Source organism: Lactuca serriola, chromosome 1 (assembly GCF_051521515.1).
Source record: "Lactuca serriola cultivar US96UC23 chromosome 1, Lser_US96UC23_V15, whole genome shotgun sequence".
Taxonomy (NCBI): Eukaryota; Viridiplantae; Streptophyta; class Magnoliopsida; order Asterales; family Asteraceae; genus Lactuca; species Lactuca serriola.
This window is the reverse complement of record NC_136408.1, coordinates 70,517,113-70,543,434: the sequence shown is the minus strand read 5'-3', so window position 1 is coordinate 70,543,434 and position 26,322 is coordinate 70,517,113. Positions and strand designations below refer to the sequence as shown.

Here is a 26,322-nt window from a genome sequence, read left to right as displayed (position 1 = left end):
TAACAATCTTGACTAAGGCTCCACACAATCCATCGTGTCCATTCTCTTTATTGGGCCAATGCCCAATGCCAATTCCATAACCTTGAAAGTCCTTATGCAAAGCCCATTATTGGCCTAATCTACCAAATTGGGACCAACTCCCTAATTGGGCCTACATCCAAGATCCATTATCACAACTTGGCCCAAGCCCAGTTATTCAGAGAGTCCAGAAAGGCCTAGCCCAACTAGTCCAAAAACAGCCAAAAACTCGAAGCCTAAAAGACAAAAAGCCCAACAGAGGAAGTACGCGGGGCGTACTCCTTTGGTACGCTAGGCGTACTCTCCTGATGTTGAACACCATGGGGGTGGTTGACCCAGTACATTGGGCGTACTAGATTTACGTGGGGCACAACCTCGCAGATCTTAAAACTTCCATAAGTGCTTAAGAGATTAAGCACTTAAGCTCAAACTTCAGATCTACTGCTCAAATGTGCTCTAGGACCATAAAGTCTCAAACTTTAGGACTTTAGTTGACTGAACAGGGCTCAATACATGGTCTTAATCCATTAAGACCTCCTACAAAGAACTAGGGACCCATCTAGCTCAAGGGACCTCATTTTTATGCCTTAGGACCATTCTAAGGCCTAAAAGGACAACTCAAATCGTCCAAAATGAACCATGCATCATAATGGGACTTTATGGGACAAAAAGTGCAAATAAACTACCAAGGATAGATCTAGAAGAAATAGGTATCAAGGTAGCAACTTTATACCTTCTGGAGCTCCCAAAACAGATGATGAACCAAGATCTACAAGCTAGCCTTCCCCCCTTGGCTCCTTGATACACAAGCTTCTTCTTGAAGGTACCAAAAACACACTTATAAGCTCAAGAATGATCACTAGGAGGCTAGGGATCTCTCAAGACGACTAAGGGAGGTGTGGAGGCTGAAAGAGATGAGAGAGAATGGTCCATAAGGTGTTTAAATACTCCTCAAACCCTAAAAGTTAGGGCTCCATCCTGGCATACATACGCCCAGCGTACATGTTGTACGCTCAGCGTACTACTTAAACTTCCAACTTACCATTTCGCCACTTCCTTTTAAACCAAGGGCCAAGATGCCCTAAATAAAATCCGAGGGATGAGTTTGAAGCTACTGGAAAAAAAATGGGATGTTACATTCATTCTTTTACCCCCTCGATTCCCTTGATCATTGTCATATAAGAATTATTTGTTGAAGGTCATCACTAGCCCAATGAAGATTAACCATTTATCTAGAAGAAATTAGATTCTTCTAGAATGCTCTGGAAGATTCTAGAATATTATGAAAGATTATGGAAGATTCCAAAATATACTGAAAGACTCTAGAATATTCTAGAATGACATGGAAAACCTAGAATGTTATGAAATATTCTACAAGACACTAAAGTATGGTAGAACATTATAGAAGATTATAAATAGCTAGAGTATGGTAGATGATTATAGAATGCTGTAAATATATCTAGTTATTACAAAAATCTAGAACCTTCCATAGAGGAGATGGTAACACCTATAAATAGGTGTGAAACTCATTTTCTCCGAACCATCCAACATCCAAACATCCAAAAAACACTCAAAGAAAACAAAGTGTACTAGTATCTCAAGATTGTAAGTTATTTTTAAATGGTCTTTGATAAAATATTGATTTTTCCAATATAAATAATCGTGCTCAACATTATTGTTGCATTTTTTTGATGTAAGGATATTTTCCCTTAATCACAATGTTTGCAAAGCTAATTTTTTTAAAAAAAAATTATACGCAAAGTTAATTATGATATTAATTTTCGTTTATTTGAAAAGATAATTGTTGACTTCAATTTATCTCCAAAGTAAAGACTTATGAAAAGAAAGACTTATGAAGTTTTTATAGAATAGTCAATTTTCTTTTCTTAATATGATATTTGCATAGTTTATTGTGATTTTTAGTTTGTTTGCAAAATACACTAGAAATTAGCAGCAATAATATGCCCGAAGAAAATAGTTTTCACTTATAAAGCCGCTGTGCGGATCAATTAATGCTAAAGTCATAATGCTTCTTTAGTTTTTGTTTACTAGTTCTATCACGAAGTTAACAATGATGTTAATTTCTCTAGCTAAAGTAACTACAATATCAAATTAAGGAACTTCATATTTGCAAATTACGAATTTCGGATATCCGATTTAACATCCGAATTTAGATATAAAAAATCTACTATCCCAGTAATCGGATATCCGAATTTTCAATATCTAGTTTTGAACACCAATATGTTATCCTCGTAAGTTTTGAAGAATTTGATGAAAATTCAATTATATAAAAAAGAATAGTTTAGTAGACGTAATACGTTAATCTGTCATCTCATTGACCCTTTTTCATAGAAACGGCAAGATAACGGTTAACGCAAGTGAATATCGAAGACAATTAGACATCGAACTCAACTCCTGAATTGACTTTCGAACAAGAAGGGAATTCCTTAACCAAGAAGTATACTTTCCTCGCTCCTCAGCAATAATTTTCGATATATACAAATGCATTAAAATCCACTTTACATACGCGTTAAAGTGTCGGTAAAACGGTTCCTAATTAAAGACCCGCGTTCTTCTCGTATCTACCACGATCAAACTCTTGCTTACATAAACGGCTATAAATAGATTTGATCGCACACCCTCCAATTCAGCGATAAGCTTCACATAAACTGTGGAAACCTCAACCGACTGATTATTTTAGGTAAGTTTCTATATAAACGACATCTTTTTAGAATCCTTCAGTTGGGTTCCTTTTATTTTTCTTTAATTGATTGATTATTGATGTTGATTGTTACTTGTTTGTTCAGTGATTCTTTGATTTGGGTCTTCTTATGTATTTTTCCCCCAAATTTTGATTGATCGCCAACTGTTTGATAATATGCTTGTCATGTGGGTTACTTTACTTGCTCATGTAGAGTGGAATAACATGTTGCCGTATAATTCTCCCTCACTATAAATAAAGGGCTTCAAGTTAGTTTAGGTTAGAAATGTAGTTTTTTTCGAATACAAAATTGATATGTCACACAACATGCAAAAGACAAGAAGTTTTGACTAACGAAATTCTCTCAAAAACACTACTCTATTTGAAAGTCTTTCTTATGAAGTTTTGAACTAAGAAATTCTCTCAGAAAGTCTAAATCTTTATTATTTTTGAAGGTATAAATTAACAGATCTTAAAAAACCTAATTATATTACGGATTGTCCATATAGTTCATGATATATTTACAAGTTTACATGCCATATAAACCACTTATACTATCTATACATTTTGTTATCAATATAGCATATGAAAACAACTTGGAGAGATAAAACTTAAAATTTATTGACATGTTCAACACCCATATCCTAATGTCGAAGTGTAGCTGTAGCTAGAGCTCAATGAGCTGGGGTTCTAATTTTATTATGATCTTCATTGTTCTTCTATTCAATTTGGTTCTCATGATCATTCCATTACTAGATTTTTGGTGAAGTTGGTTTCTTGATAGTTTTAGTTACATTTATCTGATATCTATTCTATAGCATATGCTGTTTTTCTGTATTGGTTTTAATAGCATCCGCATTTCTGTCTGCAGATAGCTTGGATTTTAGGTTATATTTAAACATGAGTATGTATCCGAAAATTGAGATGGATGATACATATGAACATGTTGTCAAGGAAGAGCTTCATTTGGAAACTGAGAACAAGGTAAAAGGGACAGATGAAGAAAAGGTAGAGAAGATTACAGAAGAGTTGGATTTGAAGACCAAATCTGTTGAGAAAGAGAAGTCAAAACATAAGGAAGTTAATGATGACAACTGCAAGGTGGAAGATGACAAGAAATCTGATGTGGATGGGGATAAGAAAAAGGAGGTAAAAGAAAAGAAAAAAGGAGACAAAAAGAAGGAGTCTGATGAGGATGATAAGAATGTGAAAGAGAAGAAGAAGAAGAAAGACAAGAAGGAAAAGAAGAAAGATGATGATGAAGTATCAGAGGAAGGGGAAAAAGAGACAGAAAAGAAGAAGAAAGACAAGAAGAAGGAAAAGAAGAAAGATGATGATGGAGTATCAGAGGAAGGAGAAAAAGAGACAGAAAAGAAGAAGAAAGACAAGAAGAAGGGAAAGAAGAAAGATGATGATGTAGTATCAGAGGAAGAGGAAAAAGAGACAGAGAAGAAGAAAGATAAGGATGCCAAATCTGATGATAATGAGCATGAAGGGGAGAAAAAGAAGAAGAAAGGAAAGAGCGATGATGAAGGAAAGAAGAAGAAGAAAGACAAGAAAGAGAAGAAAGATAAAGATAAAGAAGTAAAAGAAGATGATGAAGACAAGAAGAAGGATGATGAAGGAGACTCAGAAGAAGGGGATAAAAAGAAGAAAAAAGAGAAGAAGGACAAGAAAGAGAAGAAAAGTAAAGATGAAGGGGTGGAAGAAGATGATGAAAAGAAGAAAAAAGATAAGAAGAAGCACAAAGATAAGAAGGGTGATAAAACATGCAGTGATACTGAAGTTGCATCAAGGGAGATTGAAATAAATGGAAATGGTGAAGAAGTAAAGGGGGAGAAAAAGGGTAAAGAGAAGAAAGATAAGGGAGAAAAATATAAAATCAAGGATCTTAGCAAGCTGAAAAGTAAATTAGAGAAGTTGAATACTAAAATTGAAGCTCTACTAGAGAAAAAAGTAGAAATAATGAGGCTCATAAAGGAAAAGGAGGGAAATAATGGATCAGTTAATGCACTTACAGCAGAAGTGGCATAATAGAAGGCTCTTTGTGTACTTGGTAGTTGAGTATTACTAATTTCTCTAATGTTTTTTGGTAAATTACATACATGTTCTAATGTATAAATGCTTTTCATCATGAATAAATAAATTGATTTCGGTGTAAATCATAGTTGTCATACCATTGTCTTTTTCTTTAGGTCTGTATGCATCCAGACAACTGTGTTTTCTGGAGTCTGGATAAGACACATTGATCTATCCATTTGCATACATTGGTATCATTTCAATGAATTTAGCATCCAAATTCCAATATGAGTTGTGTTGGAAATTTCGAATGAGGTTTATTAGTTAGAGAAGGAAGTCTTTCTTGTGTCATTCACCACAAAGAAAATCAAAAACTATATTGTCACAATAATAGTGTAGAACTGTGGATTTTAATATTAATAACACGATTAAAAGATTGTATGCATTAAAAATATATTATGTGCAACTTTCACGACCATTTAATATGTTTTTAGCTAAATTTTATTGATGTTACTCGTTTCACACATGATCTGAACATGAGTATAAAATAATAAATATTTATTTAAAATATGTATTTAAGTTTTTTGTAAAAATTTTTATAATTTATAAAAAAACATCATTTTATAGATTTCTACCAAGAAACGACTTTCAACTCTTCAAGATTAGGATACAACGATAAGCATGATGACCTCAAACACATACAGAGTTTACGAGGTTATATTCGTATTTGATTAATCAATATTTGTTCGAATATATAAAAAAGTACATTATGTTTACTATATATTCTCTTAATTCAACTGAATATATAGAATATATAAGGGACAAGCTCAATAGCACTAGGTGGAAGTACTACTAATTAATAATGATCGAACTTATAAAAGTTCTGTCAACACATTACACAATGTCACACTAATTTACACAAATAGACACCGGTCGATCGAACCTAAAGAATACGATCTGATAATGACGGCAGTCTTCGGAAAAAGTTGAGTGCAGGAGACGGCATCCGATCCCTAAAGATTGGATGTCGCATATAATAAAACCCAAATGTCACTGCCACCATCTTCGACGGTACAAGGTACAATATGACAGCAACCACCAAACACATACCAACAAAAATCCCCGTGGCACGTGGGTCCCGCCATGTCACCAAAGCTTGAACTCGTTCACCTTGTGTCGCTATGTCACCTAGCACAGTTTGCACCCGTGCTCCTAGCATACGTAGTTTGTCATATCTCAATCGCACCATTTCATTCGATCTAGTACACGGCACCATGTCGAATTCCTCGTCGAGCTCATTACCATCGATTGTTTCTGCTAATGAAAGTTTTGGGTCAAAGTGTGGTGGTGCAGCTCGAGACCGGAATCTGTAATTCCAAACCCCGACCACAAACACGTAAAATGCCAAAGTGGGGATGATTAGGTCAGGGAACCACACGAGCATCATAAGCAATATATGAACCAAGAATGTAGACGTTGGATTCTTCCATGAGCGTGTGTCATCAAACCATTTGACCATGTCAATGACCCCCGATAGCACGTTGACTATCCGTAGCCAATTGGCACGAACCTTCCTCATGCTAAATGCATGTGTGTCGGCATCTAGCATGTAGGCCACCACTTCACGACGAAGGGGTGGCTCGGATCGTGCCAAATGAGCCGCAGTGATCTTAACTGCGACCGTTCTAAGTATCTCTTGCTGCACCACCCCGATTGGCTTGATATGGTGCATTATTGGCAACAAGGGTTGCGAATATACGTTCAAAAAATCAAGCGTTGGTGCCATACGCACAAATCGTACCGCCAGCTCTAGCTCGCCCATTTTCTTGAGCCCGACCGCATTTAATAACATTAATGAGTACGTGTTCTTGTACACCTTCCCCATCTCTAAAGTTGATATACGTATACGTACTTTCCCCATACGAAAATCCGAACGTGTCGACTCTTTTTGACCGTCAGATCCAAACGCTTCGCAACTATCGAAAACTCCGATTGTTAACACGGTGGATGGGTCATAAACTCTCCATGTGTATTGTTCATTCCATTTCGGATCTAGGTTATCGGATATCGCTCGTGTTCGTACCCATTTGTTTCCGTATTTTGCCACGGCATAAGCATCTGTGGACCCTTTGCCATTGATAGACTTCATTGGTAGCAAATTCTTGCATCCGACAATCCCTAGCTCAATTGTGCCAATCGGGCTTTTCCAAAGTTGCTTTGCAGTGGGTCGATAGTCACTACAAACGTGTGCAGCTTCGTCCATCACATGGTATCCTCCATCGAAGAATATTTTTACTTGGATTCGACCACGATAAACTCTTTTTTCTTCGTTTGGATCTTCAAATGTTAACCATTTTGATACCACAATTCTATCATCTACACGACGCTCTATGGAAGCTAAAGGCAGGCTAGCGACTCCAACGACAGTTGTCTCTTTTGGGCCTCGTTGTTCAACTAGAAACAACATCAACGGTTGATCAGAGAATGGCTCCGCGGCTACAAACATCAAGTCTTCATTCCATGACGAAGTTCCGTTACGTGTGGCGATTGATTTCGTTTTTTGAACTTGAAACCCTAATTGAGCTTTGATTTGGAACGATGATGTGGGGGGAACATCTTGAGCCTCGATAATTGTCGCACGTAGATACCATAACTTCGGTGATTGGTATATTTTGGATCGAGAGCTAGGGTTACCTGCAGTATCGGTTTTCCATGCTTCAGGAAATGACTCATCCGCTTGTGTCCCCACCCATGTAGCTAACATGAGATCCCCTTTATGAGCCCCGCCTCCTTCTAGCCTGTACCATTGTGGGGCCAACGGACTATCAGGTGGGTCTCGTAAGGGGATCTCTGTGGCATCAAAACATATGCCACCTAGGAAATTATGCCCTGCAACATCCGACATAGAGCTTGAGATCAACGGGTCCCACACGGAGACTTCAAGAATGGATGCAGAATCATGGGCATCTCGTCGGAAAGCGAATGTTTGGTCCCACTCAAAATACATGGTTTTTCGAGCGGGTTTTGAGACAACTTGGCAACCGGAAACAACTATCTTGGTTACCGGGTTGCCAGGGGTAGGTAAAGCCCGAGCTTTAACTACCCGAACAAAGAGGTAGTGCATTTTCTCCACTAGATCAAATGATGATCGTTCGATTGGAAATCTATCAGATACATCTGTCGTGAAGCTGCTGACTGAGGAAGTCCGAGGGATTGGCTGTGGGCCGATTGGAATAGCACCACCGATTTTGATGTCCGGCATAGATCTTGATGTCCTTAATTGATCATGATCAAATCGTTCTTGCTTCATTGGAGTACTTGCTTCTACTGGATCAATACCATCAAGATCTGGAACTTCAGCATCATCATCGGAAGCTTCCGACGGTGGAGCAGGTTCTGTAGGTGCCACCTCAGGCACCGGTGGTGGTTCTGAATCAGTTTTGGGGGCAGCGTCAGCTTCCGACTTAGCTTCTTCCAATGACTTTGGCTCAGCCTTCACCTCCTCAGATGGCGGAGGAGATGGTGGCGCCGGCGGCGGAGCAACATCATCAACAAAGTAAATTCTCAAACCAATTTCGCCTTGAATCCAGCTAAACAAGTGTTTCTTCTCCAAAGGATAATAAATCAAAGCCTCCTCCCCTTTCTTCACAAACTGCTGTGAATTCAAGCGGACTCTACCCAGAAAATTGTGTCTGGTAGTCGGCCCAAGAGTCTTATCATGATTAACATCAACTTCAAGCATATCACCGAACACATCGGATGGTTTTCCGACATTAAACTCCAAAACCTCATTCCAAACCGGGTTCAAATCCCTAGCCACCACCCGGGTCTTCCGTCGTTGGCCATAGAAATCAAGAATCACGTAAGGACTTGACGTGCCATGGCCGTCTTTTGGGAGAAGATTACGGGCATCAACTACTTCTACAATAAGCTTCCGAACGGACGCCATTGATGAAATTCGAAGAAACAGATCGTTTTTGCAGATGGATTGGTCAAAATCACATTTTAGGTGAAATTTTTAGAGAAAATGGATGTGGGTTTTGCTTAAGGAGATCGAGAGTGTGAGTGGATTTCTTGTGTGGAAGACGTTAAGAAAAGACGCTGCTTACCTTCATGTGCAAGCATAAGCTTTTCTTTTCTTAGTCCTTGCTCTGTTGCTATTATAATGGAGGGAAATAATCTTTTTTGTTTTTAAAATTTTTCCGAATATTCACAGGCAATAAAATGATATTATGATAAATAGCTTGATAAATAAAATTTGGAAAAACTAATAAATCACAATGTATAAATATTATCTCTTTCATATACAATTTTCGAATCAGCTGTTAAAAAGTTTCGTAATGTAATTGTTTCATACAGTGTGAATAAAACAATATTATAAAATATGGAAAAAGATATAGATGCAATCCTAAATCATACTCGAAACAATTACTTAGATTCTATACAAAACTAGATTATTTTGATTTTAATGTCACATAAGCATTTTCTATAATTGAAAATTTTCAAATGAGTTGAGATGCCTTATGGACTTCTAAATTGCCTTACGACTTTTGAAGTTGAAGATGATATGGAATTTTGAGGTTCAAATGTTTTATGGAACTTGTATGAGATATCCAGACACATAGTACAAATAAAATAGTGTGAATTTCGTTATTTTAAGTATGTTATCGAATAGAATATCATATGCAGTTTATTACCTTATGTCAGAAGATCAAATTTTTGAATGAATCGAATTTATAAATTTGGTTTTTAAACATTATTAACACAAAAAGAAATTCAATAATTTCCCTGTAATTCACATAAATATGATTGTTATCCGATGTACAATATGGGATCTTATATTTTGAAGCACGTAACAATTAACAATAATTTCATACTTTCCTCCACTTCTAAAATTGTAACATTTGGTTGATATTTGTACTTTTGGTTATATTTATAGCTTAAATATCCAGAATGTCTTTTCATAAGAACAAAGATAAGAATCAAAACGAATAGAAAATATATAATATTTTTGGAATATATATTAAATGGAATAGATGTTGCAAATAATTTATATAGTACAAAAAGAAAGATTATTATGTGTTTTTTTTAAAAGATAATAGGAAGAATATTTGTTTTCATATATATGATATTGAGTGGTAAGTTAGAAAAGAATCAAATTTTGTACTTTTATATTATTAAAGATGAAAATATATTAAAGTGTATGCTTTGCTTCATGGAAGAGCTTTTCATTTAGCCTAAGATTCCCTTTTCTTTTCTTTTTCCTATAACTTATTTATGTTGGATTTGTTTTCATAAAAGAAATAATTAAATAGAAAAAGGTGAAGAGAGGTGGTGGCGTAGCGATGGTTGAATCATGGAATCAGACCGACCGGCAAACAAATCTATGCTTTTGACAAAGATGGATAACTTTTGTTTCACCGACCTTGTTTTCCAACTCACTTTTTTGACTTATTTCCATGTATTATGCATATATACTATATTATATTATATATAAACCATTTTTTCATTTTTAATAAGTCATTCGTAATAATTTCATTCCCAAAAAAGTAACCATTTGTTCAAGTTTGACAAACCATCATCAAAATCAAAGTAATAATAATATAGTGAAAACCATAAGTCCTGAAGTCTCCAAAACTTGTCCATCGATGTGATGTAATCAAGCCGTATCCTTTCCTTTGTTATCTGAACAACCTGAAACATTTTAAACTTAAAACAGTAAGTACAAAACTTAGTGATTTACCAAAATACCACATACCATGTGAATGATATAATCCAACCATAGTCTTACCCTCACTTCCGTTGCTACAGTCCAACCGTAGACTTTTCTGCTATGATCCAACCATAGTCTTTCATGTCAGTACTATGATCCAACCATATAGTCTTTCATACAAATGCAATGATCTAACCATAGTCTTTTATACATATGTTATGATCTAACCATAAATTTTCATGCAAAGTCACAAAAGGACACTCTAGCATACCATGACACTTAGTGTCCTACATAGTATAGTGAGAAGACTCACTTGAATCCAACAAGTAGAATCTTAACTACATTACTGACGTGAGATAGAAGAACTTATCACTCTCTGAACACCTACATCACATACCAATAACTCTACTTAGATCGTATCATTACCTGATAATACACATATTGTACTTTATTTATATTTTTTACTTTTAGAAACCTTCTTATACTATCACGTTGTACACACACCTTTTATTAATCTTTTTATACATATATTAGGGTATGTATGATTCAAACATCTTCTTGGGTTTACGCACACATAACCCTAAACGGAGCTTATTTCTTGTTTTAAACACCCACACCCAACCAAACTTGAAAGACATGAAAAAGGCTATGCTTTGACAATAAAAACTTAGTTAAAAAAATCATATTTCACAGACCAAAAGTATCCACAAGGCGTAGTTCTTCAGTTTGTGGGTTTTCGAGATAAAATCAAGTAAAAAGATGTTGCTTCTTGGTTCTAGGAACCAACACAAGACCAAATGAATTAAGGATGTCAAGTACTAGTCCTAACAACCTTTAACAAAGTCTAGAACAGATCCATAAGCTCAAAAAAAGAACCAAACTCATACATTAACAAAAATTCAGAAATATGAGTTCACTGATGTTAAAGAGACTAAAATACAACTTTAACAGGAGCTAATAAGGCCCATAGCTCAACAAACTCCACATAAACATTTTAGAACAAGAGAATCCTGCAACTTCGTGTTTCCGACGGTTAGAGGGTTGTCGGAGGCAACTTTGACCTTCATAGTGTTGGAGAAGTTTAAGGTGTGTGTGTGTGTGTGTGTATATATATATATATATATATATATATATATATATATATATATATATATATAATCATTTAAGGTATATTTTAACAGGAGCTAATATGACATTCTAGATAACATTTAGTCTCGTAAGTATACCTTAAATGATTATAATTGTTACAAATTAAGTCCATATTCTAGTTAAATGAATTTATTTAAAATCCATTCCTTAACTCCGAATCTCAAGACCTAGACTATCACCTAAATTGTTAATTAATTTTAATTTAATTATTTGAAATTAACCAAATTTGAAGTTTTAAATCAACTAATTATATAATTTAATCTAAAAATAAAACTTATTTTATATGTAATTTTCATTTAAGGGTAAAAAACATTTTGGCCGAAATTTGTGATATTGCACGATTCCCTATTCATGGATGAAGAGTCAAGTAATTTAAAATTAATACTAAGTAGTTTTTGGAGATTTAAAACTAAGTTGGAGGAAATCTTATAGTAGTTTAAAGTAGAAAAATGCTTATATTTTAACCGATAATAACAACATATAGTATTAAAGTCATGATGTAAATGGTCCTATTACTATATTTAATAATAAACTGACTCCAACTCAAAACATTTTTATAACCTCTCAAATTGTAAAATATATATTTTTTTAAAAATAGAATAAACAACATTTTTTTTAAAGTTGCATTCAAGTCAAACAAATTGTTCAATAACCATAATTCATAAATCATAAATCATAATCAGAGTTATAAGGAAGGCAATGCGAAATCTCGAATTATAAAACTGTTGATGTGTGTGTATAATCCTGTCTTCACAATCCGATAAGTACCTGAAAATATTTTATCCATAGCTATAAGCACAAAAATTAGTGAATTTCCCAAAATATCACATACAACACATCATAATAATCAGATATTGGTTATAAGCAACCCTGAGACTATCAGCAATCCTAAATATCACATACAACACAACTATGTAAACAACTATGGGTTATCAGCAATCTTGGGACTATCAACACTCTTATGAGCTTACAATGGCCCTATGGGTTATCACCAACCTTGTGGACTATAGTCCTGGAGTTATCAACAACTCAAATTCACATATATCAACAATAAGTAAATAAGACTCATCTAGTCTAGCATGCTTACCACTCTGACATAGGCAATACAATGAGAAGACTCACTTGAACGAAGAGCTGAAATCCACTACTCAAAGTCCCACATAATTATCTACACGGACCTCCTAAACCAATTCCAAGCTAAACCTCATACTATACCTCAACACCACACCAAGTTTGACCAAAAGTCAAACTGGTCAAAAGTCAACAGTTAACTGTCAAAGTCAACAACCAAGAGTCAACACAGTTGATTACCACATCGTGGCCATGCGCCTGCCACATAGTGGAAATCCATCGACAAAACAGTCACAAAGAATCCACTCGCCACGACGTGGTAAGTAGGTTGACACGTCGTGGGAACTGTCCAGAAACCACTTAATCGATTAAACCCTTAATCCATCAAGCCACATACTCATCTCTTCCAGAATACTTCCAAATATCCACAAGCTTTATAAAAACCTTTGCTTTATGGACATAGATGTCCAATGCATGTCTTGAACTTGATTAGGTCAAAATGGTGAAAATGAGGTCAAAATCTCATGCATGGAACCAAAACTCAACCAAACTTCAGATCTAGCACACCAAACCTCAAAGGGAGTGTAACAACCGTTCCAAGAAGGTTCATTTCAAACCCTTAACTCTTTAAGTGTGAATTCTTGGTACGTACGTCGTGTGTACTCGGGGTGTACGCATGATGTACTCATACATGAGGAACACAGGTTCGTGCGTGTACGCATGGCGTATTCAGCATGTACGCGGTGCGTATTCTGTTCAAACCAAAACCCTAATTTTGAGGGTTTGCACCCTATATAATCCCCTTTATGGCCCCAAGACCTTCACCCTCATCATCCTTCACCTAAAAATTGTCCCTCTAGCTAACCCCAATCGTGGAGAGTGCACCTTGATCTCATTTGTGTGTTTTGGTGGTATTCTTGAAGTAGAAGAAGAGGTTAGAAGGACCTTGGAGCTTGGAAGAAGTTTGGATTTGAGATTTTCACCTTGCTAGCAACCTTCAGGAGGTAAAAATATCCTAGCTTGATCATATTTTCTTATAGATCTAGTTATTCCTTCATTGAGGGCATTTTTGGTCCCAACCTTGGTGATTCTTGAGCATGTCATGCTCTTAACCAAATAAGTCGTCCTTTCAGACCCATTGAGGGGTATTGAGTCATAAAAATGAGATCATGATGCTTAGTTCTTCCCCATGCATGCTCTAGAATGTCTTTAGGGATTAAGAAGTTAGGATTGTCGGTATTAAGCACTTAATGGACATGCAAAGTCATAAAGTTGGAAACTATATGACTCTTAGTGGTAATTTGGCCTTAGATCCATGATTGGAACGTAAGACATTAATGCAGTAAGCTCTTATTATGGAAAAAAGGACTTTGGTGCATACATCGTGTGTAGCTTCTGAGTACGACGTGCATATGGGGTCAACGGCCCGATCTCGGTCAAGGCTCGTGTACGTCCAATGTACAAGCTGAGTATGCCCTACGTACTCAGCTGAGTTGACTCGTTGACTTTGACTTTTGACCAAGTTTGACCTAAGGGTATTTTGGATATTTTGAGTTGTTAATTAAGATTGGGTCCTTGGTAATTGGTTAGGTGATCTTTGAGCCAGTTTTGGAGTCGTTCACAACGTTGTGAATTTTTCCTGTTTTCGTATGATTGTGAGGTGAGTTCTTCCTCATTATACTTAGGGGTTGAAGACACCAATACCGGCCTGATAGATTAGGTATCCTGGTTTGAAGGATATTGATATGCTATAGTGACATGTTAGATTTGTATGATTAACTGTATTAGATGTTTATCTGTATATATATGTTGACATATGTTCATTGGGATGAGGTCACTACTGTGTGCGGTAAACAGACAGCCTGGAGCAATCCAATCGGGAGATTGTGGGCCAGGGAAATCCAACCGGGAGTTTGTGGGTCAGGGTAATCCAACCAGGAGGTCGTGGACCTAGTGTTGTGGCCATACAACCGGGAGGTTGTGGGCCCAACATACATTGTATGTGTCTATTTATCTGTTGTGTATGGTATCTTGGGGAATATCACTAAGCGTTGGGCTTACGATTTTAGTTTATGTTTCAGGTACTCCAGATGATCAGGACACTGCGAGGGCGTGACCGAGCACATCTTGCTTGATTTGATTTGATATGATTTTCTAGGATACTCTGATTTATGATTTTTTTACTTTTGAAACAATGATTTGTAAACAATGATGTTTTGGGGTGTATTTTTAAATGAAAATTGTATTATGATTTTGGTATGTTACAAGTTGATATCAGAACCATGGTTTGAGCGAATTGGACAAAAAATCATGGGAGTCCAGACTCAAATCATGGGATGTTACTTTTGAAACAATGATTTGTAAACAATGATGTTTTGGGCTGTATATTTAAATGAAAAGTTTTACTATGATTTTGGGATGTTACAAGTTGATATCAGAACCCTGGTTTGAGCGAATTGGACAAAAAATCATGGGAGTCCAGACTCAAACTAAGAATTTGCAAAAGTTTTCAAAATGTTTTTATAAATTGTTTTCCAAAAATAACCAAGGAAGGAAGAGGTGTGCACGATCAGAAGGAGCAAGAAGTGTACTCAAGTTACCCACACTATTGTATGATTATGTTATTATGTTAGAATTGCATGCTAGATTAGGCTAAGTATCTTGCCTGATATTGATGCTTGGTAGCCTAGGGATGCTTCTTGTTTGCTTTATGAAATTGAAATCATTACAATAGTTTTTTAGTGTGCATCATAATTATACATAACTAGGATCCAGCCAGAGAATGTTTGATTTAGCCTTATTTCATGTTCATTGTTTGGTTGTGGTATTAGGGTAGAATTAAGTATTCAACTGTTTATGGGGTCCAAAGTTATATATGATTAGAACGCACGAGCGGCTGCATGGTTGGTGAAAGTTTCATGAGTGTGTGTGTGTGACATGCTGCTACCGCGCCGACTCCTTTCCCCTAGCGGAGGAGGTACCTGAAACCAAAACTGAAAACCGTAAGCAAGAAGCTTAGTGAGTTCCCCCATCATACCACACACCATACAAACATATAACATACATACTGCCAGGCTATTCTGGGGTGCCTGACTACCCGGTACGACCATTCTGGGGTGCCGACTACCCGTGTCAAGCCATTCTGGGGTGCTGACTACCCGTGTCAAGCCATTCTGGGGTGCTGACTACCCATCGGTCCTAACAACCGATCCTCGGGGACTAGTCCCCTCCTACTATCTCTATTGCATATAACATAACAAGCCAGCATGCAAACATATCATCACGTACTGTCAGACATTTCTGGGGTGTCTGAACTATCCTTCGGTCCTATCAACCGATCTCTACTTCTATCTCATATAACATATCATGCTAGCACAAAACCTATCAGGTAGTAGCAAACCTAGATGATATCACAAAGACAATCATCTATCATACGACTCCTACTGGTGGGCCGACATTGAAGCCGTAGACCCACCGCTACTGGATGGTAACTCACCTCGAAGTAGCTGCTGATCTGATCGGGAACTGACTGCCTACTGCTGCTGCTGCTGCTCCGGAAATCCTCCGGCTGCAATTCCCACAACATACTCAATCAAACACTGCTAATTGTCCTTTGGGTAAAATGACCATTTTACCCCTGATCATGACCTAAGTCAAAGTCAGAGTCAACTTTCAGTTGACCCGACTCGCCGAGTTGGCTTTCCAACTCGCCGAGTCCCTACCCAAACGTTTGCCCTGAATCCCATTTCTACTCATCGAGTTAGGCGACGGCTCGACGAGTTCTCCTTCTAAACTGATACTCATGTCCTTCATCCTACTCGCCGAGTCGTATGAACAACTCGTCGAGTTCATCTTCATCCGATGAACACTGATGCTAAGACTCGCCGAGTTGTATGAAAAACTCGCCGAGTCTGTTCTTGATCTAAGGAGATTGCCTTGAACTCGCCGAGTCAGGGCATTGACTCGCCGATTTCCTCCATGGATGAGTTCAGCTTCTGGCCTACTGAGTCACACCCCGTGACTCACTGCTCACTCGACACTACGAAACGGGGACAAACTCGGAGACTCGCGAACAGACTCGCCGAGTCACATGAACGACTCGCCGAGTCGTTGCCATGCACTCACTAAATACACATATCTGCTCGATTCCAGTCCATGCCATTCACAGATCTGGACTCCTAGAACATGAATCACACGTAAAGTTTCCAACTTTACGTGTAGATACTCACCAATATGGATTTTAGGGTTCAATATGTACCCAAAAGGGTAGATCTAAGGTCTTCATGCAATAAGGGTCCATAAAGGCAACAAATATGAGCTCTTGGAGCTCAACCATGCCTAGATCTAAGGGCCAATCAGCTTATTACGGAATAATTTTCACATACAAACTTGGGGAATGGCTCAAGAATGACTTAAATGAAGTAATGAGCATAGAAACAGGGGAAAACGGATTATACCTCAAAGGAACTGCTGAAGGAGTACAAAGATGCCTGGATTCCTTCCCTTCCTCTTGATCTACTTCCCCTTTTGCCTCAAAACCTTCAAGAACACACAACAATGGCTTCAAACTCTCAATGAACAAGCTTAGAACGAGGGTTGGGAGCTCTGGGAGGTGAATGGGGGCTGGCTTGGGGCAGATATGTTGTTTAAATAGGGTGCAAACCCCTGAAACTTAGGGTTTCATCCAACAGCTGTGACTCGCCGAGTCGCCAACTTAAACGTGTCCCGGGTCCCGCATCTACTCGGCGAGTCGGACCTATGACTCGCCGAGTCCAAGGCTGAAAGAAGAGAAATACTCAAATAAGATTTACGTACCAGGAACCAGGTGCTACATATGCTCTAGTAATTACGAATCATATCTTGAAACTCATTTCAAACTAAGAAGATTGATAACACTTCTTAAAATGTGTAGTAATAATGCTTTCCTTAATCTACCACATTTAGGATCGGAGTTTGGATGTTTTCATTAATCGAGAAACAAAAAGATAAACCAAGTCAAATTCTATAGAGTATTTTCTTGTCGGGAATTCGCACAAACTTTTGAATATTTGTTTTAGCTCTTCAAGATTGTTCCTTAATAGAAAACTCATATATCAAGAAGTCAGTGGGAGTCGTGTTGGTCTTGAGAATTTCAAGAGTCAACCAACAATAAACCTTTTAGTTATCACTAGCACGCAACCTGAGGTTGAAAACTTGTTGTGTTTTCAGTTGATATATTCGTATTTTTGATTTTTAGTTAAGTGGGAAATGCTTTTGATTTCTATGTTTTTTCATTTAAATGCAAAAGGAAAGTGTGTTGGTCAGTGAAAGTACATTGGTCAATATGGGTGAGTTGCTAATGACATGGAAGCGCTGGTAGGCCCTTGAACTGCTAGAAAGCAAGAAATTAAGAATAACGAGGTTCGGTCCATGAAGGAAAACTTGGTTTGTCCTAAACCTAGTCTTATGACTATATGCTGGAAAGGAAAGATCCTCATGGATAGAAATGTGTGCACCTTGAAATCTATGTGGCAAAGGTTTCATTCTAATTCATGAAAATGATTATGAGGAAATACTTTTGCTAATAGATTTTAAAGATTTGATAAAGATTAATATGGATATTGGTTGTGTTAATTGCATTATCAAATTCACAATATGATTATGACATCCCTCTTAATATTTCAAATTGTGAGGAATGGCAAGGAATTGTTTGAATTTTCGAGAAAGATATATATATATATATATATATATATATATATATATATATATATATATATATATATATGTCATGTCTTGAAGGGTTTAAACACACACATCCAACTAAGGTGTATAAGCTTAAGAAGTCTAATTAGAGACTTAACGAAGCATCGCATAACAAAAACTTGCACTTCCTTATGAAGTCAAAGGGTATTGATTTTTAGAAGTCCAGTTGATTTTTGGGTACATGTCAAAGCTAGTGGGAGCATAATTGTTATGTTGGTAATGCATGTTCATAATATTGTTTGTAGGAAACACTGCCTCTAGGGAAATGTTTCACTATAGTGGAGTTAAGGGAGAGGTACTCATACTTTATTTCGAATCTAAAGGTTTAGATTACATAGTTTAATAAAACTTAGTCAAAGACATATATGAATACCATATTGAAATGTTTCAACATAGGAGATCCAATATATGTAAATACTATAGCGAGAAATCGAACATATATTAAATCCTTGCACAGGTAATAATGAGTCAAGTCCTATATGCTTCAGATATAGGATTGATAACATATGTTATAATATTTACTTTTTCTAATTTTTCAAATGCGGATAAGGATTTTATTTTTCTAGGGTTTCCAAACAACTGTCAAGAACATTCTAAGGTTTTATTGAAGACTGGTTGCTTGTGGATATGTAACATCCCGAGTTCAGGTATACCTCGTAACCCTTGGTCTTTGAGTGATTGTCCCTTTTTAGTCCCTTTATGAGACAAGGTGGTGAATGAGTACGCGGGGTGTACGTGAGTGTACGCTCAATGTACTCATATGCGTGCAATTGACGCAGAAACCACCTAGTACGTTGGGCGTACCAGAGGGTACGCTGGGCGTACTTGGCCCAAAGTGAAAACCCTAATTTAGGGTGAGTCCCCTATATAAAGGATATGATGGCCTTATTTTTGGCCACCATTCTCAGACAACAAACCCTAATTGTGCCCTAACCCTCATTTTAGAGCTTGTGTATGCATTTGAGAGCCCTTGAGAGTTCTTGTGTGCTATTGAAGAGAAGAGAAAGCTTTAGAGAATAAGGAGTGGGAGTCCAGGCTCTTGGATTTGAGCATATCTGAGTTGGGAGCTTCATATAGAGGTATAAAGCTTCAAACCTTCCCACTCTTTTGTTATGTGCATCTTAGTAGAGTGTGTTAGGGTTTTATCCCAAAAAGGTGGAGAATTTACGAGATCTTGAGCTCTAGAGACTAGGACCAACCCTCTTTGAGTGTATTAGTGGTGTAATGTCATAAAAATCCAATCTTGGTCGTTGGAATCAAGCCATGCATGAGTTATGAGCTTCTTGAGATAAAAGAGTGAGTATTTTGTGTGTTTGTGACCATTTCAGCCATGATAAGGCTTAAAGTCACTGACTTTATGGGTTAAGAGCTATTAGGGAGTCCGGATTTGTAATATGAGCCAAGGTCTTAACTAGTTAAGACCAAATGAGTGAGAAGGGTGAAATTGGAGTGTACGATGGGCGTAATTCCAGTACGCGCAGCGTAGGGGTCGTGCATCCCCGATGCCTGCATGGCAGCCAAGTACGCCCAACGTAGAGAGCCAGTACATGCAGCGTACTCCCTACCGTTGGCTTTTGGTTGACTTTTAGGGTTTGGTCAATTTGTGGACATTTATGGTCATTGAGGGGTAAAATGGTCTTTTGCCCTTCTGTGAGTTTCGTTAGCCTCTTGAGAGCAGTGACTAATTAGGGATAATTGTTGTGTATGTTAGGCGAAGGCTAGACCGGTGATTTGAGTTCAAGATTTGTCGATTTCTTGCAAGGTGATTCTTCTCACTATACTTACCATGAGTTGTACCTTCGTGTGATTGAGATGATATTTGTGCTTGCCTATGTATCTTAATATTCTGCATTATGTCTTTGTGATTTATGTTGAGTATTGTTATTATGAGCTTACTGAGTTGGGACCGGAGGGTCCCACTGAGAAACATTGACCGGAGGGTCTTATTGAGTTATAGCCTATAGTGGCTAATGAGCTCTGTGTGTGGTATTTTGGGGAACTCACTAAGCTTCGTGCTTACCGTGTTATGTGTTATGTGTTTCAGGTACTTCCGATGATCGCGGGAATACCCCGACTTGATTGTACACACTGGCATTGGAGATATGTTTTTGGAGGATCCTGGTTTTTGTGATAAACAACTTTTGATAAATAAAATGTGTTAATGTTGATACTTGAGATTTTTAGGAAATGTGACATGTGTTTATTGTGTTTGAAAATGAAAATTTTGGTTTGAAAATTTTCGGTGTTACAAGTTGGTATCAGAGCCTTGGTTTGAGGGATTCGGATGCACCTCCGGGTGTGTTTGGACTCAAACTGAGGATTTGAGAAAAAATTTCAAAAGAAATGATTTTTCTAAAACGAGAAAGAGCTTTATGAGAAAACGAGTTGGAGCGGTGTGTACAATCAGCCAGAGCCCATACGGTGATTTCCCAAAACACCCTTACTTTTGTGTTATGAGATATTTATGAAATATTCTGTTAGAATTGCATGATAAAAAGTAGGCTAGGTATTTCATATTCTAGAGCTAGAGTTGTCTGATTTGTGATGCCTTAGCCTGGGAGATGTTTTTTTTTATCAGTGTTATCTGCTATTTGCTCTGGCCTCTTAGTATGTGCTGAGTTCTGAGTCTAGAGATAATCTAGGAGAGGATACCTTGATGAGCTTGAGAGGGGTCTTCTGAGAGAGTAGTCTGTGATTTATGAGATATAGAGTATTTGTGAATTAGAGTCCTAGGAGGAGGACTTCGGGTGACTACAGGCCTGGTGTGGAAGGTAGTATAGGGCTCGTACTACTGAAAGCACCAGATCTGCAGGCAGCCTACGTAAGAATCCTTAGGATGCTAAGGAGCAGGTAGGGGCGAGCGATCAAGTGTGAGTATACTCGAGCGAGTCTCTGATGATTTTGTGTTGTGTTTGGGTATATTACACCTATAAACACACACCTACCCCCTCCCCCCTACACACACGCACAAACACAAAGCCACCCCACCCCTATAAACACACGCACACACACATATACAGACACCTACCCCAACCCCCACCCACACCCCCACAAACACACACACACACACACAAATACACACCCATCCCAACCCTCACTCACGCCTACCCCCCCCCCCCCCCACACACACACACACACACCCCACACACACCCACCCCCACCCCCACTCCCACCCCTATAAACACACACAAACACACACACACACACACCCAACACCACTACTACAATCACCGACCACCATCACCACTATCCTATCACCACCGTCGCTGCTATCACCACCACCATCGCCGCCGCCGCCAATGCCTGTCATCACCACCACCACCACAACCACCACCACCATCACCATCATCGACACCACCACTGCCCCCCGCCGCTGTCCTCATCCCCATCCTACCACCACTACCGTTTTCTAAAAATGAAAACCGATAGAAATATACACATCTAAACGCGTTTTTTAATTTTCTGAAACTGAAAATGAAAAATGAATAAGTTTTAACTAAACGCGTTTTCTAAATTTTCCAATGAAAACTGAAAACAAAAAACGAAAACTGAAAAGGGAAAACGAAAAACGGAAAATGAAAACTGTTTTTTTTGTAACTAAACACAACCTTAGTTATTCCTTTCGTAATTTCTACTTTCTTTTGTTTTTTTGCCTTTGCTGTCAATTGGTCTCTTGCAAACCTGTTTTTTTGCTATGTGCTATTGCTGCCAATGACATTTTTTTTATGTAAATTAGTTATGCTAATACTTTTCCTCTTTTCCTCTTTATAATTGTTAATTCAAGTGTTTTTTATAGAATATCTAAATGGTTTTTGCAAATATGTTTTTTCTTATTTGCTATTTCGGTGTCCATGGTTTTTTGCAAATCATTTTTGCTGATACTTTGTCTTCTATAATTGTAACAGAGTTACATTATTTAGATGTTTGTTTATTTGAGTTTTTAAATGGTTTTTTTCAAATCAGTTTTTTGACTATTTGCAATATCCTGAAATTGTTTTTTTTTTCTTTTGCAAATTTAATTATTTATTTACTAATACTTCGCCTGTTGTTATAATAGTAAATTATCTAAATGTGTATAAGTGTATTTACATGGTTTTTTGTGGATATGAAAGAAACGGACAAAAAATGCACAAGATTTGTTATTTTCTTTTTCCTAATTATGTTTTCTCATCCAAGTTCATATTTAATTTTTTCTTTATTTTCTGTTGGATAATTATGGGTCCACTTCATAAATATATATGATATATTATTAAATCCAACTATTATGGTAAGAATATAAATTGTTGATGGACCGATTTATAGAATATTAACTTATCTTGTGGGTTGAGTTCCCGGTTTGACTCAAGATCTCCTAAATCCCTAATATCTCTCACATTCGGTTATATCTCCATCTATATAAATACGTGATGAGAAGCAGATTTACGATATACGAAAATACATACAAGAAATCGTATTAGGATTTGCTGTGGGATTTAAAGAGGGTTCTTGAGATCAACTGGAAAACCAAACCCTAGTTCTTCAGGTCCGAATATCATAATGAAATCAGGTATGTAATCGTTCTTTCATGTCTAAGGTTTCTTTTAATCAGATTCGAGATTAAAGATCTTCACATTATGCTTCCGCGTTTTACGTTTTGGTTATAAAAATAACCAACAATTGATATCAGAGCCGTACTTGAATCTATTATTAGAATATATTTTAATTATTTAAGATCTATAAAATTTTGGGTTGGTTTCGGATCTAAACCTAAAAATTATAAAACATACATATATATGTGTGTTTAGTTTTCTTGTTCTTGTCCGCGTTATTTTGCTTGAATGTGTATGTATAAAGGTGGATATGTGTAAACATCCGCTATATTGTTTGCTTTAAACATAAGGAATTTCGATTATGTATTTATGTGATTCAAGTTTCCAATTATGATAAATTTTGGATATAAGCAAACATAAGTTAATCGTTAAAGATATATAAACTTAAGGTGATTTAACTATACATACATGATTTTTTCCTTGGGAATGATATCTTGTAAAGTAAAGTCATATAAAACTGTCTCTTCATGTACTTTTAGTAATGCATAATGTTTAATTTAATCATCTATTATTTTTTATTTTTTGTATATATTTTTCGATTTTATTAGTTTCATAAGGAGGATTCGAACATTGGACAGTTAGCATTTACTTTCACATTATTATTAGATATGTTTATGTTTATTGTGTAAGCTCAATGTTGTTATTTATTTATTTATTTATTTTTAGGATTAGTTTTTTTTTTTAGGATAACTAATATCTCTTTACCGGTCAAGATTTAATTACGTCAAAGGCATATCTTTCAAATTTGAAAGTTATCTTATGATATTTTAAGAAATCAATAGTCAATGTATCGATTTATTTATGCACGTATATATTCTTAATCGAGATAATACATATTTGGGTTCTTAATAAAATTATTTGCCTAAAATATTATGGGGTATCTAGTATGGTATTTTAATTTTTTTTTCGTTATCAATAAATTAAACTTATGACATGTTTATTTATTTTCAAAATAAATTAATTGACACAATATATCACAAAAGTGATCTCTTTTGTGAAAATTAATTTATAAAGAACTTAAATTTTATGGGAATGTGTTTGTTAATGCGGATATTAATCGACCCAAAGGTAGATTAATATTTGGTCGAATAAACACAAGTTTGATGATAAATATTCGGCAATTTTTAGGTTGCATGTCATTAATAAGTCAATCCAAAGAGGGGTTATTAATTGACATTATATATTGTCAATTTTTATTATCAAAATTTATAGTTTATGTGTTTATTAATGCGAGTATTAGCCGACCCAAAGGTAGACTGATATTTGGCCGAATAAACATATATATGGTGATAAACATGTGGCGAATTTTTGGTTCCATGTAATTAATAAGTCAATCCAAAGAGGGACTTGTTAATTGACATGATTTATTGTTAATGTTTATATCTAAAACAAGGATATCTCTTGCAAGTTAGTATTACTGTCCAAAGACTTAATATTAATGTTGTGTTGATATCTTGTAACAATGTCATAAATTGAATTTATTGATTACGGTTTATGGATTAATGAGCATAAAAAACAGATTTGCTTATGTTTGAATTGTGGTATTATATCTGCTGACATTGATCACATTTATAATTCATGTACTCAATGAGGTTAAGTTTAAGGAATGGATTGAGGGCATTATGTTAGTTCTCAATTGCACGGATATTGACCTTGCATTTTGGATAGAGCAATATTATTTGAGGATGTTGAGTTTGGGGGATAAACAAGGTTAAAACATTGTCTTTAAGGAGGAATCAATCTTGATTCCTGTTATTTCTTTCAATAGTATGCAAATTATGGAAAAGTGATTGACAATGTTATTCAATCTCCTATTTAGAATACACAAACTCAACAACCTCAACTTTGGATATCCTATGCATGGTACCACATTTTTCATCAATTTTTTTTTATCTCTTTTGGCTTTGAGGTAAATACAATAGATGATTTCGTGTATCACAGATTAAGTGTGAGTAAATTTATCTTTTTGGTTTTGGGTAGATATCTATGCAACTCAAGTTTGGATCATAAGAAAGCAACCAAATGGATTTGAGATATCTATATATAACAAAAGTCTATATGTTCAACTATAGGAAATTTAGATGTTTTGGAGATCATTTTTATTAAGAATTTGATTTTATTAGATGTCAAAATGGTTACTGATCCATATCAGGATACTTTTACATTTTAGCATGATAAACCATTTCATGGAATAGACTTCGGTAGCTTCTTCCATAATGGCAGCATAATTTGTAGCATGGAATATGGTTGCAGAACTTTGTCACGTGGCTACACATTATTGGTATTGAAAGACCACTAAAGTTGTGATAATAAGTCAGCAATGTATATTCCAACAACAGAAGTTCTATTAAGTCAAAGCATATTGACATCAAGTTTCCTTCTATTAACACAATAGTCCAAAATGGAAATATATATAGCACATATAAACAAACTCCATGAAAGCGGATCCGCTCATAAAGGGATTACCTCCCTAGGTCTTTCATGAGCATACTACACACGTTGGTGTGATATTTGGTTTTACTGGGAGTTTTATGGTGCTTTATGATTTGTTTAAGATCAATTATGTTTTTCTGTACAGAATTAAGAATTCAGTTAACTCCATTATTAGTTGCACTTATTTGAAGTTTGATCTCACTTCAATCTAAAGAGGAACTCGTTGGAAATCTATTTAGATTTTAAAACCACACATCATGTTTAATCTATGTCGTTAGTTATATAAGTATATGTGACCATTGATAGGTTTAGTTACGCAAATTGTAACGAAGACCGCTTTGATCATATACTAGTATGATTAGTGGACGAGATTGTTTAAGGGTACCAATGTTATAATAACATTCATTAAAGCGCTTATACAATTATACGTACATTTATATATTCGTGGTCCAGTGGGAGATTGTTGGATAATTATGGGACCACTTCATAAATATGTATGATATATTATTAAATCCAACTATTATGGTAAGAATATAAATTGTTGATGAACCGATTTATAGAATATTAACTTACCTTGTGGGTTGAGTTCCCGTTTTGACTCAAGATCTCCTAAATCCTTAATATCTCTCACATTCGGTTATATCTCCATCTATATAAATACGTGATGAGAAGCAGATTTACGATATACGAAAATACATACAAGAAATCGTATTAGGATTTGCTGTGGGATTTAAAGAGGGTTCTTAAGATCAACTGGAAAACCAAACCCTAGTTCTTCAGGTCCGAATATCATAATGAAATCAGGTATGTAATCGTTCTTTCATGTCTAAGGTTTCTTTTAATCAGATTCGAGATTAAAGATCTTCACATTATGCTTCCGCGTTTTA

At 36.2% G+C, this 26,322-nt stretch overlaps 2 protein-coding genes across 2 annotated transcripts; one reads left to right on the top strand and one right to left on the bottom strand.

Annotated features, from left to right (window-relative positions):
* The first annotated feature begins 2,545 nt into the window (after window positions 1-2,545).
* LOC145091559 (uncharacterized) lies at window positions 2,546-4,881 on the top strand. Its single transcript, XM_079029308.1, has 2 exons — window positions 2,546-2,719; window positions 3,591-4,881. The coding sequence occupies exon 2, from the start codon at window positions 3,620-3,622 to the stop codon at window positions 4,751-4,753; it is 1,134 nt and encodes a 377-aa protein (XP_078885434.1). The 5' UTR covers window positions 2,546-2,719; window positions 3,591-3,619; the 3' UTR covers window positions 4,754-4,881.
* Window positions 4,882-5,555: 674 nt separating this feature from the next.
* Window positions 5,556-8,860, bottom strand: LOC145091551 (C2 calcium/lipid-binding plant phosphoribosyltransferase family protein). Its single transcript, XM_079029298.1, has one exon. The coding sequence runs from the start codon at window positions 8,685-8,687 to the stop codon at window positions 5,682-5,684; it is 3,006 nt and encodes a 1,001-aa protein (XP_078885424.1). The 5' UTR covers window positions 8,688-8,860; the 3' UTR covers window positions 5,556-5,681.
* Between the last annotated feature and the right edge of the window lie 17,462 nt (window positions 8,861-26,322).

What these genes read in the sequence shown, in the direction of transcription:
- LOC145091559 (XM_079029308.1), top strand. Translation starts at nt 3,620, where the DNA reads ATGAGTATGTATCCGAAAATTGAGATGGATGATACATATGAACATGTT.
- LOC145091551 (XM_079029298.1), bottom strand. Translation starts at nt 8,687, where the DNA reads ATGGCGTCCGTTCGGAAGCTTATTGTAGAAGTAGTTGATGCCCGTAAT.